This window comes from Euleptes europaea, chromosome 11, assembly GCF_029931775.1.
Source record: "Euleptes europaea isolate rEulEur1 chromosome 11, rEulEur1.hap1, whole genome shotgun sequence".
NCBI classification, from domain to species: domain Eukaryota; kingdom Metazoa; phylum Chordata; class Lepidosauria; order Squamata; family Sphaerodactylidae; genus Euleptes; species Euleptes europaea.
Window position 1 is genome coordinate 32,646,554 of NC_079322.1, and position 18,535 is coordinate 32,665,088.

Here is an 18,535-nt window from a genome sequence, read left to right on the forward strand (position 1 = left end):
TGGTGAGGTTTCTTTTTCCTGTGCAGTTATTTTCCAATGTGCTACCCTGAGAAACCACCACTAGGGGTCACAAGATCCTAGCTCTGTTTAGGAACATTATCGTTATGCCAATATAATTCTACTTTGCCAGCAAGCTTCACAGTTCAGACAGTCTGTGTTGCTATTAAAATGACAGCATGGTTGGAATTTCATTTTCATTGTTGATCTCCTGCCCTCTTAATGCTTAAATATTTCTTTTTCATATAAAAAAGCAAATGCAAAAGGCTTTCTTTAAAAAATAAATATTTTTTCATCATAAATTTTAACTCCTATGTGAATATACATTTTTTCCCCTATTGGCTATACAAAGCAACCGCTTATAGGGGAAAAAAATCAGTGTCCCATATGATAAAAAGATTTAGGATTGCACTTGATAAAAATCTTTTAACTTTGCGGGATTGTTTCTGGGGCTGAGCAATTTAATTATGCGTCAGTAACAAATTCCTTGTTTCGAAAAGGGTGGGGGGAAGGCATTGAAGGCACTTGATGACAAACTCCCTGATCCTCAAAGCTGGCAGGAGCTCCAAAGTTCAGAGACCCTGAATGATCAAGCAGGGAAGCACTGACTGTCGAAATTCCATCAGTTAAAATTCCTCGAGAGGCCAGCTCCAAATCTAAATATTTTGGAAGACTGAAAGAATGTAAGCCATGCCTTGTGGAGATCAAGTTTAGGAATGTGCTCATATTGCCAGCAGTTGTGAATGGCTGCAGGCCGGGGAGACCAGAATTCAAGTTGAAGAAGACTGAAACGCGCCTGCAGTGCTTTTCCTCAGCATCATGTGCTGTCCCTCTTCTTATGCACCAGGCATGAAATCAAGTGTGAACTTAACGGGCTCAAGAAACTAGACATTATGTTACTGATCCCAGAAAAGAGAAGGGGGGGGGGGAGAGAAGTCCCACTTGGTGTCAGAATGCACAGCAAATGCAAAACATCTGTTCCAATTCAAACTGACCCTGCCTGGTTTCACAAAGCAGGGAAGCCTCCCTCCTCCAGTCAGGGAGGGGGCTGTCAAGCAAGCCCAAAGAAAGACAGAAGGAGTTAACAATCCTCTTCTACAGGAACAAAAAGCATCCCCTGACCGACTCCCCAGTTCTAAATCCCGTGAGGTTTTGAAGAAAATTAGACCAGCAGTGGTCAGCTGAATGTGCACCCTCTGGATGTTCAAGAACCAGCTGAAACATCATTGCATTGTTATAACAAATGTGCTAACAAGGGCTCTAGCACGGCCAACCCCATCCCTATCACCTGCCTCTCAACTGCACAAAAGAAGTGCAGCGTGTACAGTATTTTCTGTTTAGCAGCACCTTCCCACTGTTCTTATGCGTTGGGTGAGGCACATCAGGCACTGTTGCTGCCAGCGCCTCGGCAGACGCCCTAACCATCCCTTCTGGGATTCTCTGACCTGCTGTTAGCTTCTCAGAAGACTCCTTGCAGAGCTTTTGCTGTGTGTGTATATTATATCAGTTGCTCTTCCATAGTTATATACAGGCATTGATAAAGTGCAAACATTATTGGCATTTTGTACAATCTTGTCTTTGTGAGGAAACACCAACGTAGCTTATCCTATGACATGGCCAAGGCACCCGCTGCTGTTGCATGACACCGCGCCCTGTTACGGCTTCCCATAAAATACGAACTGTTCTCAGGAACAGCAGAGTAAAGGGAGAGGTGGGAATTCCTTGATGCCACAGGAAGCACAATCCAAATCTAAGGACTGGGGGCTCCTCCTGCTGCAAATTTACGCACAAAGCCAAGAGAAAGCTTCTCTCTTCCGTGCAAGTTTTGGTCTGTTGCTACTTGGCACTGTTCACAGAGCTGTCCTCTGGGATCTTTTCTTCTGAGCTGCTTCTTCCCGACAGCCTGTCCTGGTACTCGAGATCGTTGAACCGCTCAGCCACACACTGCGCAGTGAGACGGGCCTCAGGATCGTGGTCCCAGCATTCAACAAGGGTCTCACAGACCTTCTGGATGCCCTGAAAATACACAAAGGCAATGAGTTGACTCTTCTCCCAAAACATTATACACCATGATGGGGAATATTAACTTTGATTTATTGTCATGAGCTTAGAGAATACACAGGGACGTATGGAGTACCCATAAAAGCATCAGCATGCCACGGTGAGGTTTCTAGGTTTCTACTGTGGGTGCCCTATTCTATGTAACAGTCCTATTTGAGAGCAAATGTAATCTACATCTTACTCTCATAAGCACTTGCTGGACTGTGCTCAGGCAGATTAATTCATTAAATGTTAAGTGTTTGGCCTCCCCCCACACCAAAACAGTAGAAATCATACATCTAAACCCAGCTAATATCAAGAAACGGTTTCATCCATTGTCACAAAAAGTGACACTAAACAGAATTAAAATATTAATTATTCTCATTTTGTTAAAAAAAGGGAAAAGCTTCAAAGCGCTGCCTGACTGTATAATTTACCTAATGGATGATGCTGACAGATGTCAACAGCACAATGATATTGTAAGTATACAAATAATATTCATTTTCTGTTGGCATTGAAATTACCGACATTAAAGTGAAATTAAATATTAAACATTAACGTGAAATCAGTAGTGCAACAAATCTCATTAACAGGGTGAAGGGGGTGGGGGAGAAGCAGCACTGAGCAAAATCCATTTCAGAATTTAGCATTATGAATAATGGGTTCATTACAAAAACACAACTGCAGAGGAGGAGAACGAATATGGAAGAACTATATAGCATAAGCATCTGCTGCAGATTTTTTAAAAGATTTGCAGAAGTCCTAGGAGTATTCCAGGGCAGTCAGCAAACACTGAAGGCTGCTTCATATTGTAACTTTGACTGGTGTTTGATGAGTCCAGTCACCAAATAGACCAGCTGTGGCTGAGGGTCACAAGACACCTATGGTACACACTGCAGCCACAGCTCAAATTTTAAAAGTTTAATCGCATGAATCCATTCATAATTACGCTAATGAAATTATATGCTCTTGAAAGTACTAAGCTCAGTGAGAAATACAGAGGGGAAAGAGTTACTATGGGGAACAAGGTTTGTAGTTCTGTCACCCTAAGCCATTGGCCCTGCCCAACACGGAGAAACAGTTATGATACTCGGGCCGATTCTCTTACCTGATGGTTGAGCCATGAACTGGGTATATCCGGTCGCCCTCTGTCCCTCAAAACGTTGTCCTTCATGCTTTCAACACAAGGATGTTCTCGCACTTTAGAGCCAAATGGTGGTTCATAGTCTTTCACCTCTGCCATGAGAATAAGTTAACACAAGGATACTCAATTAGTCTGACCTGTCAAAATCACATGGGTCTTGAAAGTGGCTGCAAGCTCAGCGCTGCAATAGTCTTTGCTTCAAAAGACACCGAACAGTTAAAAACTGGCCTCTCCACTGCATTAAAAAGAAAACCTAGTCTGGCAACCAGAGGAATAAAACACTCATGCCAGTCAAGCTGGCCAGTTTGCAACCAGAGCCTCATATAATTTTCTTCAAATCTCAACTGGAGCTCAAAATTAGTATTACCTGCAAAATTATAAATGGTGAACAACAGTTTCAAATGTCTATTTTATTATGACTTGATTTGGTTGCTATCCTAACAACATATCCTAGGAAGGACCCAAACAGATGCAGCATCAGGAGGTTCATGATCACAACTTCATAGGGTTTTGAAAAGCCCAATAGTGGCCATACTGAGTCCAATTTGGATTGGGGCTATGGAATAGGGGCCAAGTATTTTAACCCTCTCCACTCTCTATGCCCTCCTTTCTTCTTTTCTAGGACAAAGGACAGCATGTGGGTGGCACTGCTGATTGACAAAACTCTACCAAATGGGAGAGATAAAGTGCTTCTCTCCCCTCACCACTGACTCAACCCAATCAGGGCCCCAACTCAGCAGCTCTGCGCCCTTTAAAAGTGCTGGGAATGCCTAAACCTGGATCTCCCAGCATCACGGCTGTTCTGGACCTTCAAAATGGAGGAGAAGAGAATAATGTAAACCACTTTAGGCCCTTGTGGGGCAGAAAGGTGCATTATAGATAAATGCATTTCAGTAAACTTTACAGCGTTTCTACAGCACAAGCTCGATTAATGTGGCATACTGGAACAACCTGAAAAATTTGGACAACCACCACAAAAACCTGGGGTGGCCTATGTACAAAACTACCTTTCTATCCAGGTTTCTAGCACAAGTTGTTTTCTGAATTTATACACACACTTGCGGTTTCTATACAATCTTGAGATAAAGTATAGTCCACGTTTTATTATGATGACCACTCTACTAAACCTATCACTGCTGCTGAACATACTAGGCAGGCTGAGGAAGGTAATTCCACATTAACTAACTTTCACGTGAAGAGATACAGGCCAAAACAGGAACACATTTCAGAAACAAAAAATGGAGACAAACTTTGTTACATGGAACCAGTCTAAGGAAACAAATATGGCTTGAAGTACAATATAAGGACATTAGAGGAAACGTAACATGTTTTGACATACAAAAGAAAGCAAAAAATCTGCACAGTTATAATTATGAATAACTTCCAGCTAAAGCAATGGGGCTTGTATACTGGAGTCGGTTGCAGCCTACATGTTTTATTTTACTTAAAGGCGGTACAATTAAAGGCAGAAAATAAAACTATGTGGGAAAGCTAACAATCTGCATAGGGTAGTTTTTTATTCAGCTGTTCAGGGGCCAAGCACTAATCCTCTAAGCCCTCTTCAAGCTTATAACATGGACCCCATACACACATGACCCTATCCCACTATACAAACTACATGTAAGAAGAAAATCCTCCATTTGAAATGGCAAAAATTGACCATATTTTGGTAATGCACCTAATGCACAGGTTTGGGCCCTAATAAACCCCTAAGCATGGGCTCCATCTATTATCTCTCAATCCTCTGAGGAGTTTGGGGCAGCATACATGATACACGGTGTCCTTTCTTCCATTTATCCTCACAACCGCCCTGTGAGGCAGGTTAGGCTGAAAGAGGGTGACTGGCCCAAGGTCAACCAGTGATGCTAGAGCAGGATTTGAACCCAAGGTCTCTCAAGTCCTATGCTCTAACCAGTACCGGCTCTCTGTAAGTGCCGTGATAAATTCAGTATCTTTGCTATATCATGAGCTTTCCCTCTTTTTTGGACACCTTGGTCATTTATGCTTGGTAATTAGCAGCGCGTTACAGGCTGAAGAGCCCCGCATATTTTTTTTATTTTTTCACGCTGAACCGTCATTCAGGAAGTGACTGTGAAGCCGGTGCATACTTGCTTCGCATTTCTTAAGAGCCCCTTTAGCGTATGTGTTTGCTCTGCCCCCACGTCGAAGAATCCCCTCAAGGAAGCATGCAAAATGACAGCCACGTGTTAGCTATGCAAACAGCGGTTGGCTAATGGAAGGAACTAAGGAGCAGGCGAGTGGTGGGGTGGAATTTCTCCTTTTGCGTTGGGACAGTGAACAGGCATTTTAAAGTTCGCATTTTAAAAAAGAGCTTTGAGCGAGTATCAAAACTGACCCCGCATAAATGGCCCCTGAGATTCAAGTGGAAGTCCCAGGTTGCGTCTCCTTTCCCAGTGAATGTAACCCTACGCCTTCCACAGGAAACCTCACACTGCCTTTGTGCCCTGACAAAAGAGGGCCTGAAGCAGCCTAGAATCAGTCAGAAGTACTGGGCTTTGGCTCCCCACTCCAAACATACAACTAAGCCCTTTTTCCCACTCTGTGGCTTTTTGTTGTTGATGACAATGGTTTCAAAACTAAGCCGAAGGAATAGTTTTCAAATCAAGCTAACTTCTCTTTTAAGCCTCGCAATATTGCTTAGGAACAGAAGTTGAAGGAACAGAAGCCATTTTGAAAGCTGTTTTCCAGATTATTCCCAGATAACCTTGGTTATTCTCACTGATGTCATGTACTGGCAACAAAGGTCTCAAAAATAAGCGGCTTTTAGAGGGCTGTCAGATCACTTAACGCTCGCTGCGCTTTCCTTTCTCACAGTATCCATGTCAACTGCAAAAGCAAAATGCCTGCATGGAAATGATATTTCTCACAAAGCATAACATCTGGTACACAGCTGCTGTGCCGACTGAAATACCAAGTTAACAGGGCAGCGGAGCAGTTCGAGCTTTCCCAAAAACAGCATTGCTGGGTTTCTAAATATGACTTCTAAATTATACTCCAGTGAAACATTAAGAAAATGATACCCTCCTTCCCACATACCAGATTCTCAGCATTCAGGCCAGCTAGCAGCAGACTGGCCTGTTTCTTCAGCCCACTTTTTTTCCACCTGCAACTATGCTCCTGTTTACAACTCCAGTATACAGATTACAACTCCACGCATTTTAAGCAAACACAGAGTAAAAAAAGATTTGGGATACTGTGAAGAGAGTGCTCAACAAATCGTTGCTTCGCCACACATAGGAAGGAGCATTGTGCATCTTTCACAATCTCATTCCCAAGCAGAGCATAGTGCATCCTTTGTTACAAAAAGGTGAAAGCCATTTACGAATGACACACTGTTCTGCTAACCAGAGACAGAGGCAACCTGGTTGGCCACTGTGTGAATAGACTTGCTGGACTTGATAGGCCTTGGTCTGATCCAGCATGGCTGAGCCAGCATGGTGTAGTGGTTAAGAGCGGTGGACTCTGATCTGGAGAACCGGGTTTGATTCCTCACTCCTCCACATGAAGCCAGCTGGGTGACCTTGGGCTAGTCACAGCTCTGATAGAGTTCTCTCAGGCCCACTTACCTCACAGGGTGTCTGTTGTGGGGAGGGGAAGGGAAGGTGATTGTAAGCCAGTTTGAGTCTCCCTCAAGTGGTAGAGAAAGTCGGCATATAAAAACCAACTCTTCTTCTTATGTTTGTGGCTTCCTTGCCCCCCACCCACGATCTTGCACCATTATAAAAAAAAACCTGCCAATCTTTCCCACCTACCCCTCTTCCCACTGCAAGCTGTGGTACCCCCAACAGCTGCTCCAGAAAGCCAGGGAATCTTCCAGAATGGCATCACATACAGCTCATGGTCTGCGTTGAGAGGAGGAATTGGAAATTCCTATTTGCTTCTGGAGAAAATAAATGCATTTCCACTCCGAGGAGGAAGAGTTTGTTTCCCTGAGTAAAGCTGTTGCTGATACAACAGCTGATGCCAGCTTAGCTGGCTGGTATCTTTGTTTTACCAATAAATATGCAGCTGCAGGTTTATTATACTGTTTTCCACTACTGTACTATTTCGTGGATGTGTTTCACCCATGTGATAACCCATGGTCAACTGTTGCCACAGACTATTTTAAAGAGACTATTGTAAGAGGCCCCACCCTTTTCTAACTCAAGTAGGACATTATTCCCTCCCCCCACCCCACCGGATAAAATCCTGATTCTATTCATTTTAGGCAACTCTGTCACTTCCTAAATAGAGCTGCTGTGAGGGTGGTTCTTACCAAAGGCACTATTCCTAAGTGCTCATCGAAGAAGAAAAGGAAGAGACCTGAGGCATCAGCAAGGATGGAAGAGTCTTCCTGAGCAAACAGCTAGCTCACACATGCCTTAAAAAAGGAAAGCTGCCGACAGCAATAAGCCAGAATTCCAGAAAGGCCGGCACAAATCCGATCAACTTTTAAATCTCTTTATAAGGCATGTTGACACCTTGCAAATTACGAGTTGCATTTTGGGAGGACAAAAGCATATATCAATCAGGATGCCATCGAAATGTTCAAATAGTCACCCCCAACAAAACATCTGAAATTTCTTCAGAGCTCCCCCTGACCCACAAGATCCCATATAAAAGGTAGGCAATGGTTAAGATACACAGCAACTTCAGGAATCTATTTAGTAGTCTAGCATGAAATTCCAATACCTTTGGTTCCCTCCAAGGTGTAATTCAAATCAACTGTGTAGCAAGAGAGATCCCATTTGCTCAGAGAAATGACTTTTTATAGAGTCTCCTATAGATGTGGAATTGTAAGCCATCTGGGTGACAGTATAAGATTAAAAAAATTATGAATTGAAATAACCACTGCATACTGGTAGCTTTTGAAAGGCATGCTAATATCATATACCATAGTTATAAATTAAGCCTAATTCCCACCCTGACCTGGATGGCCCAGGTTAACCTGATCTCATCAGATCTTGGAAGCTAACCCAGGTCAGCCCTGGTTAGCACTTGGATGGGAGCCCACCAAGGGAGACCAGGGTTGCTATTATGCACAGGCAGACAAACCACCACTGTTCACCTCTTGCCTTGAAAACCCTACGGGGTCACCATAAGCAAGCTAGAACTAGTCAGCACTTTTCACCACCAAGCTAATTCCCCATTTTGAACACACAGGTTGCATTTATAATTGCACCTTGATTCCTTCAGCAACATTATGAAAAAGGTAGTCTTGCTGATTTCAGAAATGAACAAGGTACTCAGTACTACACTCCCTTTTATCAGGCCTCTGCTTCTTCACTAGAGACTATATCAACAGGACTCAAAGTTATCAGTAAAGCAATGGATGCCACAATCATTCATGAGAGGGCTAGAAGGGTAAGTGGGAAATCAGGATCTATCATTTTCCTGATATGGTCAACAATGTAAACATTAAAATGTGAATGACAGGTAGCGAGTGTTCATGCTAGGGCTTCCAGAAAAATCCTCCTTGAAGCTCTTTGGTTGTCATTTGTGCCTGGGGTCTACCTGGATGTCACATATGCAGCTTGGAGAATTTTTCCTTCAGATTAGATTGCTTTGCATGAGCTTCACTTGTGTGTATAGGTTTTTACAGCAGAATACTTCTTGACTCGTGCAAAAGATCATATAAATCTGATGTGAAACATCTTGTTCCCTCCTTTACTTACAGCACATCAAAATGCACCTGTGGTGAGCTAGTTTACCAAAGGGTTAAAATTGCACTTTGAAATGTTGCTTATTGCCTATAATTTTTTTTTGTGCACTTGAGCTTGCACTCTGCTTTTCCTCCAAAGCAATCAGAGCAAGTTTCTCCCTGTGTTGTTCTCCCCGCCCGCCCCGCACAAAGCAGTCTCCCATCGAGGCAATTCTCAGGACCGAACGGGGCTTAGTTCCAAAGCAGAAGTTTGCTACACTTGGTCAGTCAAGACAGGTCTCAACCATGTGAACTGTCACAATGAATACAGAAGAAAAAATTGTTAAGAAGGTGCAGGGCAGCTGAGAGAGGGGTCTGGAGACTCAGGGTACAATGCCGTTCCTGAAACTAAGGTTTAGCTCTGCAAACTACTTGGATGGTGGGCCAAGGTGTAATAAATACATAATTAAACAAATTCCTGGAACTTTTAGAGGTCAGTACTTAAATGCCACCTGCAAGAAAATAATTGTCATTCACAGAAAGAGGCTGTCTCTCTTACCTCCAACACAATTGCAGCGAGAAGTCACTTCCCAGAGAACCAAAGCCATGGAATAGACATCAGTCTGCTTAAAGGACTCAACATTATCCAAGTTCATTCTGGATTCCAGAACTTCAGGAGCCATGTACCTCGCTGTGCCAACCTGTAAATATTTTACAAAAGGAACAGTTAAAAAGGCAGTCTGGACAGTTTATGTCACTCAGTAATCTATTCTGGACAGTAAAATGTGTCTAGTTTCCACATGGGTAAATGTAATTATCTGAGGCAGAAATGTAAAAAGGAGGATTGGGGCTCCATGTTAAATTGTTGATGCTGTGCACCAATGTGGGGACAAGTGAACAACAGCACTTGTGGATACCACAGCAGTGAAAGCAAAACCTGCTCTCTGCCCCTGAAAAAGGGCCAGCCAGCCCTAAGAGGTCAGGATCCTGTAGTGAAATACAGAATCTCTCCTATGGTGTGCAAGGCTTATCTCCAAATACAGCCTACCCAACACAGTGGCAGGTGCTTTGCTAGCTTTACTTTAAACACTTTAGCTTTTCTACCATGCTCTCGGCTCACCTGTCCACTGTTAGCCAGATCATCTACAGAGAGAGTAGGATCCAGCCTCAGAGATAGCCCAAAGTCACAGAGGCAGCATGTTAAATCATTTTTCACCAGGATATTGGAACTCTTTAGATCTCTGTGGACAATAGGCGTCTTGGGTCGGCCACAAGGTGTATGGTCACTGTGAAGGTGAGCAATCCCACGAGCCAAAGAGCCACCCAGTTTCCAGAGGTCCTCCCAGCTAATGATGTGTTTTATGAGGTATTCCTGCAAGTTTCCCCGTGAGTGGAAAGCAGTGATCAACCAACACTGTTTGCCCAAATCTGTTTTGCGCTCCTCCGCTGTCAAAAACTGAAGGATGTTCTCATGTTTCAGGTTTATGTCCGAGAAGATGTCTTTCTCCGTCTTCCAAGATGCATATTCTTCAAAAGGGAAGATCTTGACAGCTACTGTTTCAAACTGTTCTGAGGTATTTTGCTTCAGTTTCGCTTTATAGACTTCGGCAAACCTCCCTTTGCCCACAAGGGTGTCCAACTCAATGGGCAACAGTTCAGTATTATGGTTAATGTTGTTGGCGCAAGTAGAACTGATGTCAGAACGGTCATCATCTAACATGATGGCACAAACATCGCTACAGTCTTGTTTCTTGGATTTCACGTTCTTCTCCCATGCCTTGTTGAGCTGCCTTCTCCTCTGAATACGGTAGCAGTAAAAGATGAGAATCACAGCCATAGTAACCACAAGCAATGGGACAAGGCTTATTATTGCAACTTTAGAAATCACATCTTTCACTTCTTCAACACTTTCTGGGATTTCTGGAAGAAAGATAAAATCGTGCTTAAGTATGCTTTGTGTAGATACTTTCTTGTCCTGACAATATGGTAACATGATATTACAAGAAAAATTGAACATGATTTCACATAAGCAATGAATTTTATTTCAACATGACACAGGATCCACAGAACCATGCATTTGGATACACATTCCTGAGGGGAGGCCATGAATTTCAGTTTCTTAAATGGTGGAGTCCTTTACCACATGACAACTAAAAAAGAACCGTTAAAGATCACTGAACCAGTGTGGTGTAGTGGTTAGAGCACTGGACTGGGATCTGGGAGAGCCAAGTTTGAAACCCCATGCTGCCAGTAACGCACTCTCAGTCTAACCTACTGCAAAGGGTTCTTGTGAAGATAAAATGGAAGAGAGAAGATGTAAATAGCTTTGAGTCTCCTTCAGGGAGAAAGATGGTGTATAAATGAAGTAAAAAAAAAACACACAGCAGCATTGCCAAAGGACTTGGGAGAAGATATTTAATCATTGTCCTCTACCCTCCAGTGCCTTCATTTATTGTCACTACCTTTTTTTTTTTAATGTAAAGCTTATATTTATTGGCTCTTATTGTCAGTTACCTTGGAAACCTGTTAGGCATATAAAAGATTAAAAAATCACTGCAATTGCACTGGATGCATAGAAGTAATTGAAATGACCAGAAGTTCTTCAGATCCTGGCCACAGTTTTAACTGTTGTAATACTTACACATATTATGGTAAAACCGAGAATGCCATGCTGTATTACTTTCCCTTCTCTAATACTCTGTATTTTACACTGAAGTTAAAAAAAAAGGAAACTGGTGTAAATATCCGGTGAGTGCATTATGCAGAATGGGGTCTGTCCCAGTTTCTTAGTTCAGCTAGATCACTAGATCTGATTAGTATGAAGCCAGTAAAATTGTTGCTAGCACAGAACAGACAGTCACTATAGGTGACTGTAACTATAGGTCTCAGACTAAAAGAGGACGCTGGCAATACTTCCCCCTCCCAAAAAAGCATAAGAAACTTAGTCTAGACTATAATAGTGTTGCACCTTTATTTTCATTACCAAATTAATTTGTTAAAGCACAATACTTTGAGATGAGTCCTTTGCTTTTGTGTAAAAAGTTTACTCAATAACAAAATCTAGCCTGAGTGAGACAGACATGGAACTGGTAACCCCAGTGGAATAAGTAGCTTGTTTAAACAAACTCTTGGGTTATCTATACCAACTCTCTTTTAAGCAGAGGTTTCAAATACTGAGAAAAAAGTCAGTATTGAAAAGTGGAAAAAAAAAAGAGACCCAAAGCTGACAGTGGACTGTAGTTGGAATTGAAAAGCCACCTAAAATGTCACCGTGGCATGAAAAGGGTTAGCAGCTAAAAAACCCAAAGAGTGAAAAGTAAAGGCTGACAAACCGCCTGGCATTAGTATAACCATAGCCCAATCATCATTTTTGTACAGGAAAAGCCACTTCTGGAGAGGAGGGGGGAGAACTCAGAAGTAACAAGCTGAAAGATGCATAACTTTTGTCCAAAACCAAATCACCCCATCCCATCTACTCTGGTAGAGTTTCGCATGGTTGATAGGGGTGGGGGGAGAGATTTGTCCAGGGAGAAAGGGGACAGAAAAAATGGTTAAGCTACTACTTCTACATTTTATACCACAGAAGCGGCTTTTCCTGTACAAAAAAGGGCCTAGGGCTATCACTGTATGTGTGTGTGTCTCTCTCTCATGTGTAGTTTGGTCCGTCAAAGGGAACTGAGTTGAAACAACCCTAGTTAAACAGTCGGCCTGCACATCACATTTTAATGTTGTTAGGCGCCTGAGAAAAGTTGTGTTTTGAAAAAGTTTCTAGACTGTCTTGTTAGACATTGTTGAGCTCTCAATCTGAAAGATATGCTGAGAACATTCCCTTACTGCAGCTACAGACATCGCTTATCAATGCAGAACATACTCGCTATAGGCAGAACATCAGAACAGTGAAAGTCTTAACCACCCACAAGATGGCTGAAATTACTTACTGAGTTGATGAGCCAGGCTTTCCCTTGCACATCATCTGGTGAAGTACTGCATTTTAATTCCATCATACCTTTTGTCACAGCAATGGTGGTGACGCACTGCACCCTTTTTCCTTTTGCACATGGACTATATTACACATGGACTATATTGACACAGCGGTATAACATGATGCGGGGTGGTATTCCCAGGGCAACAGAGAGTTCTGCCGTGTCTAGACCTGAGGCTACATTTTCAAACAGCCCAGCTGTTTGTGCAGGCTTACTGGGACCCCTGTTAATACAGAAGGAGGACCAAGGCTTGAAGGCTGGTGATCCTCTTGTGGTTGCCTAGCAAAAGCCACTGAGTTTCTTAAAGCCACAGTGCTGCTTCTATTATTTGAGGGAAGTTAATGAATTTGTTTTTCAGATTCTTTTTTTCAGGTTTGTAGAAAGATCTGTCTTGTCTGTTCATGGTTTCAATCTCTGGATTTAGGTATCCACAGATATGGCCACAGTGAGAATTAGGTATATTAGTGATGGTTTTTAGTCACATCAGGTTACCAGTAATTGCAAAATTTAACAATATTTCTGCAGGCCTTCCAACAATACTTTGTGGCTCTAGTCTGACATTTATACTTGCCTCCTCCCCTCATTTTTCTCTCCTGCAACATTAAAAAAACCTCTCACACAGGTATCAGAGGTAGCCAGATGGCCCCTACTCATTCAGTGCCCACCAATTTATTATTTAAAACATTATTAGCCTACATCTTCTCCAAGGACCTCATGAGGCTTACATTTAAAAAACCCCACAGAGTCAAGTTTAACACACCTAGGGCATTTAAAAAAAATTAAAAATACAGATTTTGAAAGCCTTTACAATAGCACCAAAAAGCCACCAGGAAGACCATTCCACAATACCAGGACCACCACAGAAAAAGCCCCGAGCCCAGGCAGCCAAACTTTCTCACCAGCGGGAACCAACAGGAGGCTTCCTTACACACAGCATAACAGTCACGAGGAATTAGCCCGGAAGAAGGTGGTCTTGCATATGTGAGAGCCCTGAGCCATGAAGAGCATGGAATTCCTTATGTGCTCCGCTTTCAGTTGTCCTAAAAATGAGTAGGCAGTTGTCCATATTGCTCTGGCACAGGATTACTATAAAAGGATATATAAACTAGGGTTGCCAGGTCCCTCTTTGCCACTGGCGGGAGGTTTTTGGGGCAGAGCCTGAGGGGAGTGACTTCAATGCCATCGAGTCCAATTGCCAAAGCGGCCATTTTCTCCAGATGAACTGATCTCTATCTGCTGGAGATCAGTTGTAACAGCAGGAGATCTCCAACTAGTACCTAATATAAACTCATGCCACAATGTACCAAAAATAAATTTCTACTAAACCATACTAAAAACAGCCCTCTACCAAAACGTGAGTTAAGCCTTAAAAGTTAAATTACTCAATTGCATGGGCATTTGTTTAAAAGGTAGACTCCCTTAACAGTTCTAAATGGCCTCACATTCACTAAGCTCACTGGGGGTGGGGATGGAAAATGAAAACAATAAAACAGAAATAGCTATCCTGGAATTGCTTGTCCTGAATAAGTATTTCAGCGTATACAAAGACACCCACCAGATTTGCTACTCTGATTCTCAAAACGCTGCAAACTGGAATGTACTCAAAAATTTACTGAGTTATATTTAGAAACTGTAGCCACTGTGTCAGCTACAACATTCTACACTTTTATGCGGGGTTTTGGAAAAGGACTAGTGAATAGTGCATCCGATGGGGTGGACACCAATTCTGATTACACCTTAAAGAGATTAAAGGTTCTCTTTTAAAATTTTCAGACTTTGGTTATAATCCTGCACACAATTAGGTAATGTAATGCCACTGACTTGTACAGTTATGAATTATTCTATCAGATGAACACAGTCTATGTAACTCTAAGCCACAACTTGTAAACAAGGTATAATCCATTACAACTGATGGTAAATGATTATCTAGAAATGATATCCTAATTTAAAAAAACGGATCTCATACTTTAACTTGTACATTTAAGCTCTCTGCTACTGTTTGTTGGTAATTTTCCAGAACAAATCCATCTCACTAGACAGTCTTTGTTCCCCTAGATGACACACACATTAAGCAGTTTTATTACATTCAGCAAGGGTTGGATCCTGCCTCCACAAGTTTTCAGAATTATTGTTTTGCTTCAATTACTGAAATCTCTTCTGAGACAATATCATAAAAGCTGTCTGTGTTCCTGCTTTACAGAATTCGGCAACCAAATTCTGCAAATCTGCTGCCTTTCAATGGAGCTGAAAAGGCAAATTTGAAAAAAGCATTCCCCCCACCCCGATTTTCAGGTCAATTTTACCCTAGGGGAATCTTTGCAGGGCTCTGGGGAGGCTGTGTTTTGAGATAGAGGCACCAAATTTGGAATGTAACTGCAGGAGACTCTCCATACAAGAACCTCCAAGATTGGTGAAGATAGGACCAGGGGGTACAATTTTATGGGCTCCCAAAGAGGGTGCATCATCCATTCTCCATTGGTTCCAATGGAGAAAAAATTGGGTCCCATAAAATTGGACCCCCTGCCCCAATCTTCACCAAACTTGGGAGTTCTTGTAATGAGTCACCTGAAGCTACGCTGCAAATTTTGTGCCTCTTCCTATAAAAATTGCCTCCCAGTGCCCCACAGGGTTTAATAAGCTCCAACATTCTTGGATATTTCAAAAAAGCAACACACAAACACCCATATTGGTATGGGGATTTGGCTTTTTTCGGATTTTCAAAAAAATTCGGGTTTATTAAATCTAAATCCAAAAAATACCAAAAAAAAATTTAGTGCCCACCCCTAGGTGTAACTATTTTTTAAGGATTGTACTGTTAATGTACTCAAACACATAGTCTAGATGCAAGAAACATTCTGGTGTGAAAATTAGTAACAGAAGTCAAACCCTGGTAATAAAAGTCAAACCCCATTCTTCCCTTCTCTGCACTTGCATGCCAGATTAAATGAAAGGCCAAGGCTGCACTCAGAACCAAACTAAGGAAGAACACAGAAAAAAAGTGGTTTAAAATTTCTTCCCTTTCCTTTGAAAGATTCCCGTCCTTTATCTTTCCACATCCTTTCACCTTCTAATTTTTAGCATTTGTACTAATTTGCTTTTTCTGAAGCTTATATTACCTAAAGAAAGAAAAATCACATCACTCTGGAGATGAACTGCATTCTGTAGAATTACTGCAAACAGATACACAAGCAAGTATAATTGGTTCAGCTAAATGTTCCAACAGCTACAAATGAATAGCACATGTAAGGAAATTATGCTTAGTTTGCACCACATTCCAACATGATGTTCAGGGATCATTCCCTGGCTTGACTGATATATCTATACATTCCATTTACCAGTATTCAAGACTTATGAGCAGAGCTGTACACTCCGAAGCCATGTGGCATGCCCTTCCAAGACCAATTTAATGCAGATATTAGGCTAGAGGATGATGTTGGAACGCACTTAAGGACAAGGATTGGTCTGTAGCCAGAAATGTTTAAGCATTTTGGACATTTAGGTTGTTGCTGGTCAAGTTGACTCATAATAGTCTTCCTCCTTCTCAATATGCCTGTATAGCCCCTTGCTATAAGTTAATAAACTTTTAATTAAGCAGACTTTGATTTCAAGTGCCAGGTGCCCAGTTGCTCATGTGAACCCTATATTTTGTGGCAATTAGACTGATATTCCATTCACTACAGAGCATTTTCACCTCTCCAGTGTAGTATTATCTCAGAAAACAATTATTACATTTTGGAAACATAAAATCACGGTCTCATTAGTGGAAGTAACAGTTTAACCAGTGAACTAATCTCATTTTAACATAATTTTACAAATTATGCTTTGCACTGTTTTTTATTGATGTTACCCAACTTAGGTGCCAGTTATCTAGGAGAATGGTGTGTTTACAAATGCTTTACATCAGTGGTTCCCAAAGTAAGCAGTACCACCCCTGGGGGGCGGTGGGATTACCTAGGGGGGCACTAAGAGGCAAGGGGGCAGCAGGGGGCACTAGAGGTGGGCCCCTTCAACCGTGTTGTTCACTAATTTACAATAGATCAAGCTATGGCACCATGCTGGCAAAGTGGTGGAAACTATCAGAATTTTTTTACAGACTTTGAAGAGCTGGTACCACTGGATCAAGTTCATCAGTTTTGCTGAATAAATTTCAACTGGAAAGTTTTAATTTGATTTTGAATAGATGTGCAATTAATTGCTGTTTTGAAATTTTGTTGTTATTATCGTCTTTAGTGCATCATGCAAACCCTCTTCTTTTGAATAATGCTTTTTATAAGGTTGGTAGGGGGTGCTGAGATTGAGTTTGTGGAACCAAGGGGGGAGTGGCCCGAAAGATTTCGGAACCACTGCTTTACATAAAGTATGATCTCTGAAGGAAAATGTCTACAGGCTTAGTATTAAAAAAAAAACCTCAGAAACTGGAAACTCAAAGAATGGGTGAGGTGTATTTTAAGGGAGCTTTGCACCCACACGTCACTAGGCATCCTTCCACCTGTCGCTTTTAAGACACTAATGTTCCACAACCAAAAGAGCCAATGTGGTGCAGGATCTGGGAGATGCAGGTTTGAATCCCCACTCTGTCACAGAAGCTTGCTGGGTGACCTTGGGCCGGTCATACACTCTCCGCCTCATACGGTTGTTGAGAGGAGAATGACCCTTTTGAGTCCCCCATGAAGACACTAAATACATTATATCTTTTGACCCAAGGGATCGTTTAAACATTTCATGGCTTACTTTATGCTGAAGTTTATAGAATTATTATGCTGAAGGTTATACAATTATTTAAATCTTTAAATAAATACCTAAACTGAATCAATTCCTACACTTAGAGCTTAGTGAAATATATATTGAATAGGGCAGTGATGGCAAACCTTTTAGAGACCAAGTGCCCAAACTGCAACCCAAAACCCACTTATTTATCGCCAAGTGCCAATACGGCAATTTAATCTGAATACTGAGGTTTTAGTTTAGAAAAAAGAACTCATTCACATATTTTGCGTTAAAAGAAAAACACAATAACAGAGCTTTCAATGATATAAACAACTTTTTATTGAAAGGTAAAAGTTTGCATTTGGCATGCATCTCTCCAGGACTCGTCCTCTGCTCAGCCTGAACCTCCTCAAGAAGTGCTTGAAACTGTCGACAATTCAGAGCACGAGCCATGATGTAATTCACCATTTTCGTGACATCTTTGAGGACATCATCAAATTTTTTGAACAATTAATGTGATTTTTGCTGTTGTGTGCATGCTGATAATTTGTCTACCCTTGGCTCATAATTTGTAAGTTTGAGAGCAACACATGCAGCACTCATGTCATCTGTTAGCCTGTTTCTGGTGTCAGATTTGATGTAATTCAAAGCTGAAAACAGCTGCTCACAAGCATAAGATGATCCAAACAAAGTCAGGAAAGCAATCCCAAGTGCTTTCATTGACTTAAAATTATTTGGCAGAGAATTCCACACTTTAAGGATTTCATTTTCAGAACTAACTGTGCTGTCCTTTGGCATCCCTTCTATCTTCTCAAGTGTTTCACGCAGGTCATAGAATTTATTTTTCCAGATAGAGCTTTCTTGAAATTCTATTAGCTCCATTTCCAGATTTTCTAAATCTAACCAGTGTAGGCAGGAAAGATCAAGTTCTTCAAATTTGGCTTTATCTGGAGAAGTAAGAAAACACAGGGTTGTCTCCATCTTACAGAACTGTAAAAATCTGTTACTAAAATTCACCTTTGC

General features: G+C 41.7%; 1 protein-coding gene across 1 annotated transcript in view; it reads right to left on the reverse strand.

The window, feature by feature from the left end:
* Positions 1–1,820: 1,820 nt before the first annotated feature.
* Positions 1,821–18,535, reverse strand: part of TGFBR2 (transforming growth factor beta receptor 2) — a 56,742-nt gene continuing 40,027 nt past the window's right edge. Inside the window, exons 4-7 of the mRNA XM_056857397.1 lie at positions 9,943–10,742; positions 9,382–9,523; positions 3,146–3,273; positions 1,821–2,013 (exon numbers count right to left, since the gene is read on the reverse strand). Of these exons, the coding sequence (XP_056713375.1) occupies positions 1,834–2,013; positions 3,146–3,273; positions 9,382–9,523; positions 9,943–10,742 (1,250 nt within the window). The 3' untranslated portion in view covers positions 1,821–1,833. The remainder of the gene's footprint in view (positions 2,014–3,145; positions 3,274–9,381; positions 9,524–9,942; positions 10,743–18,535) is intronic.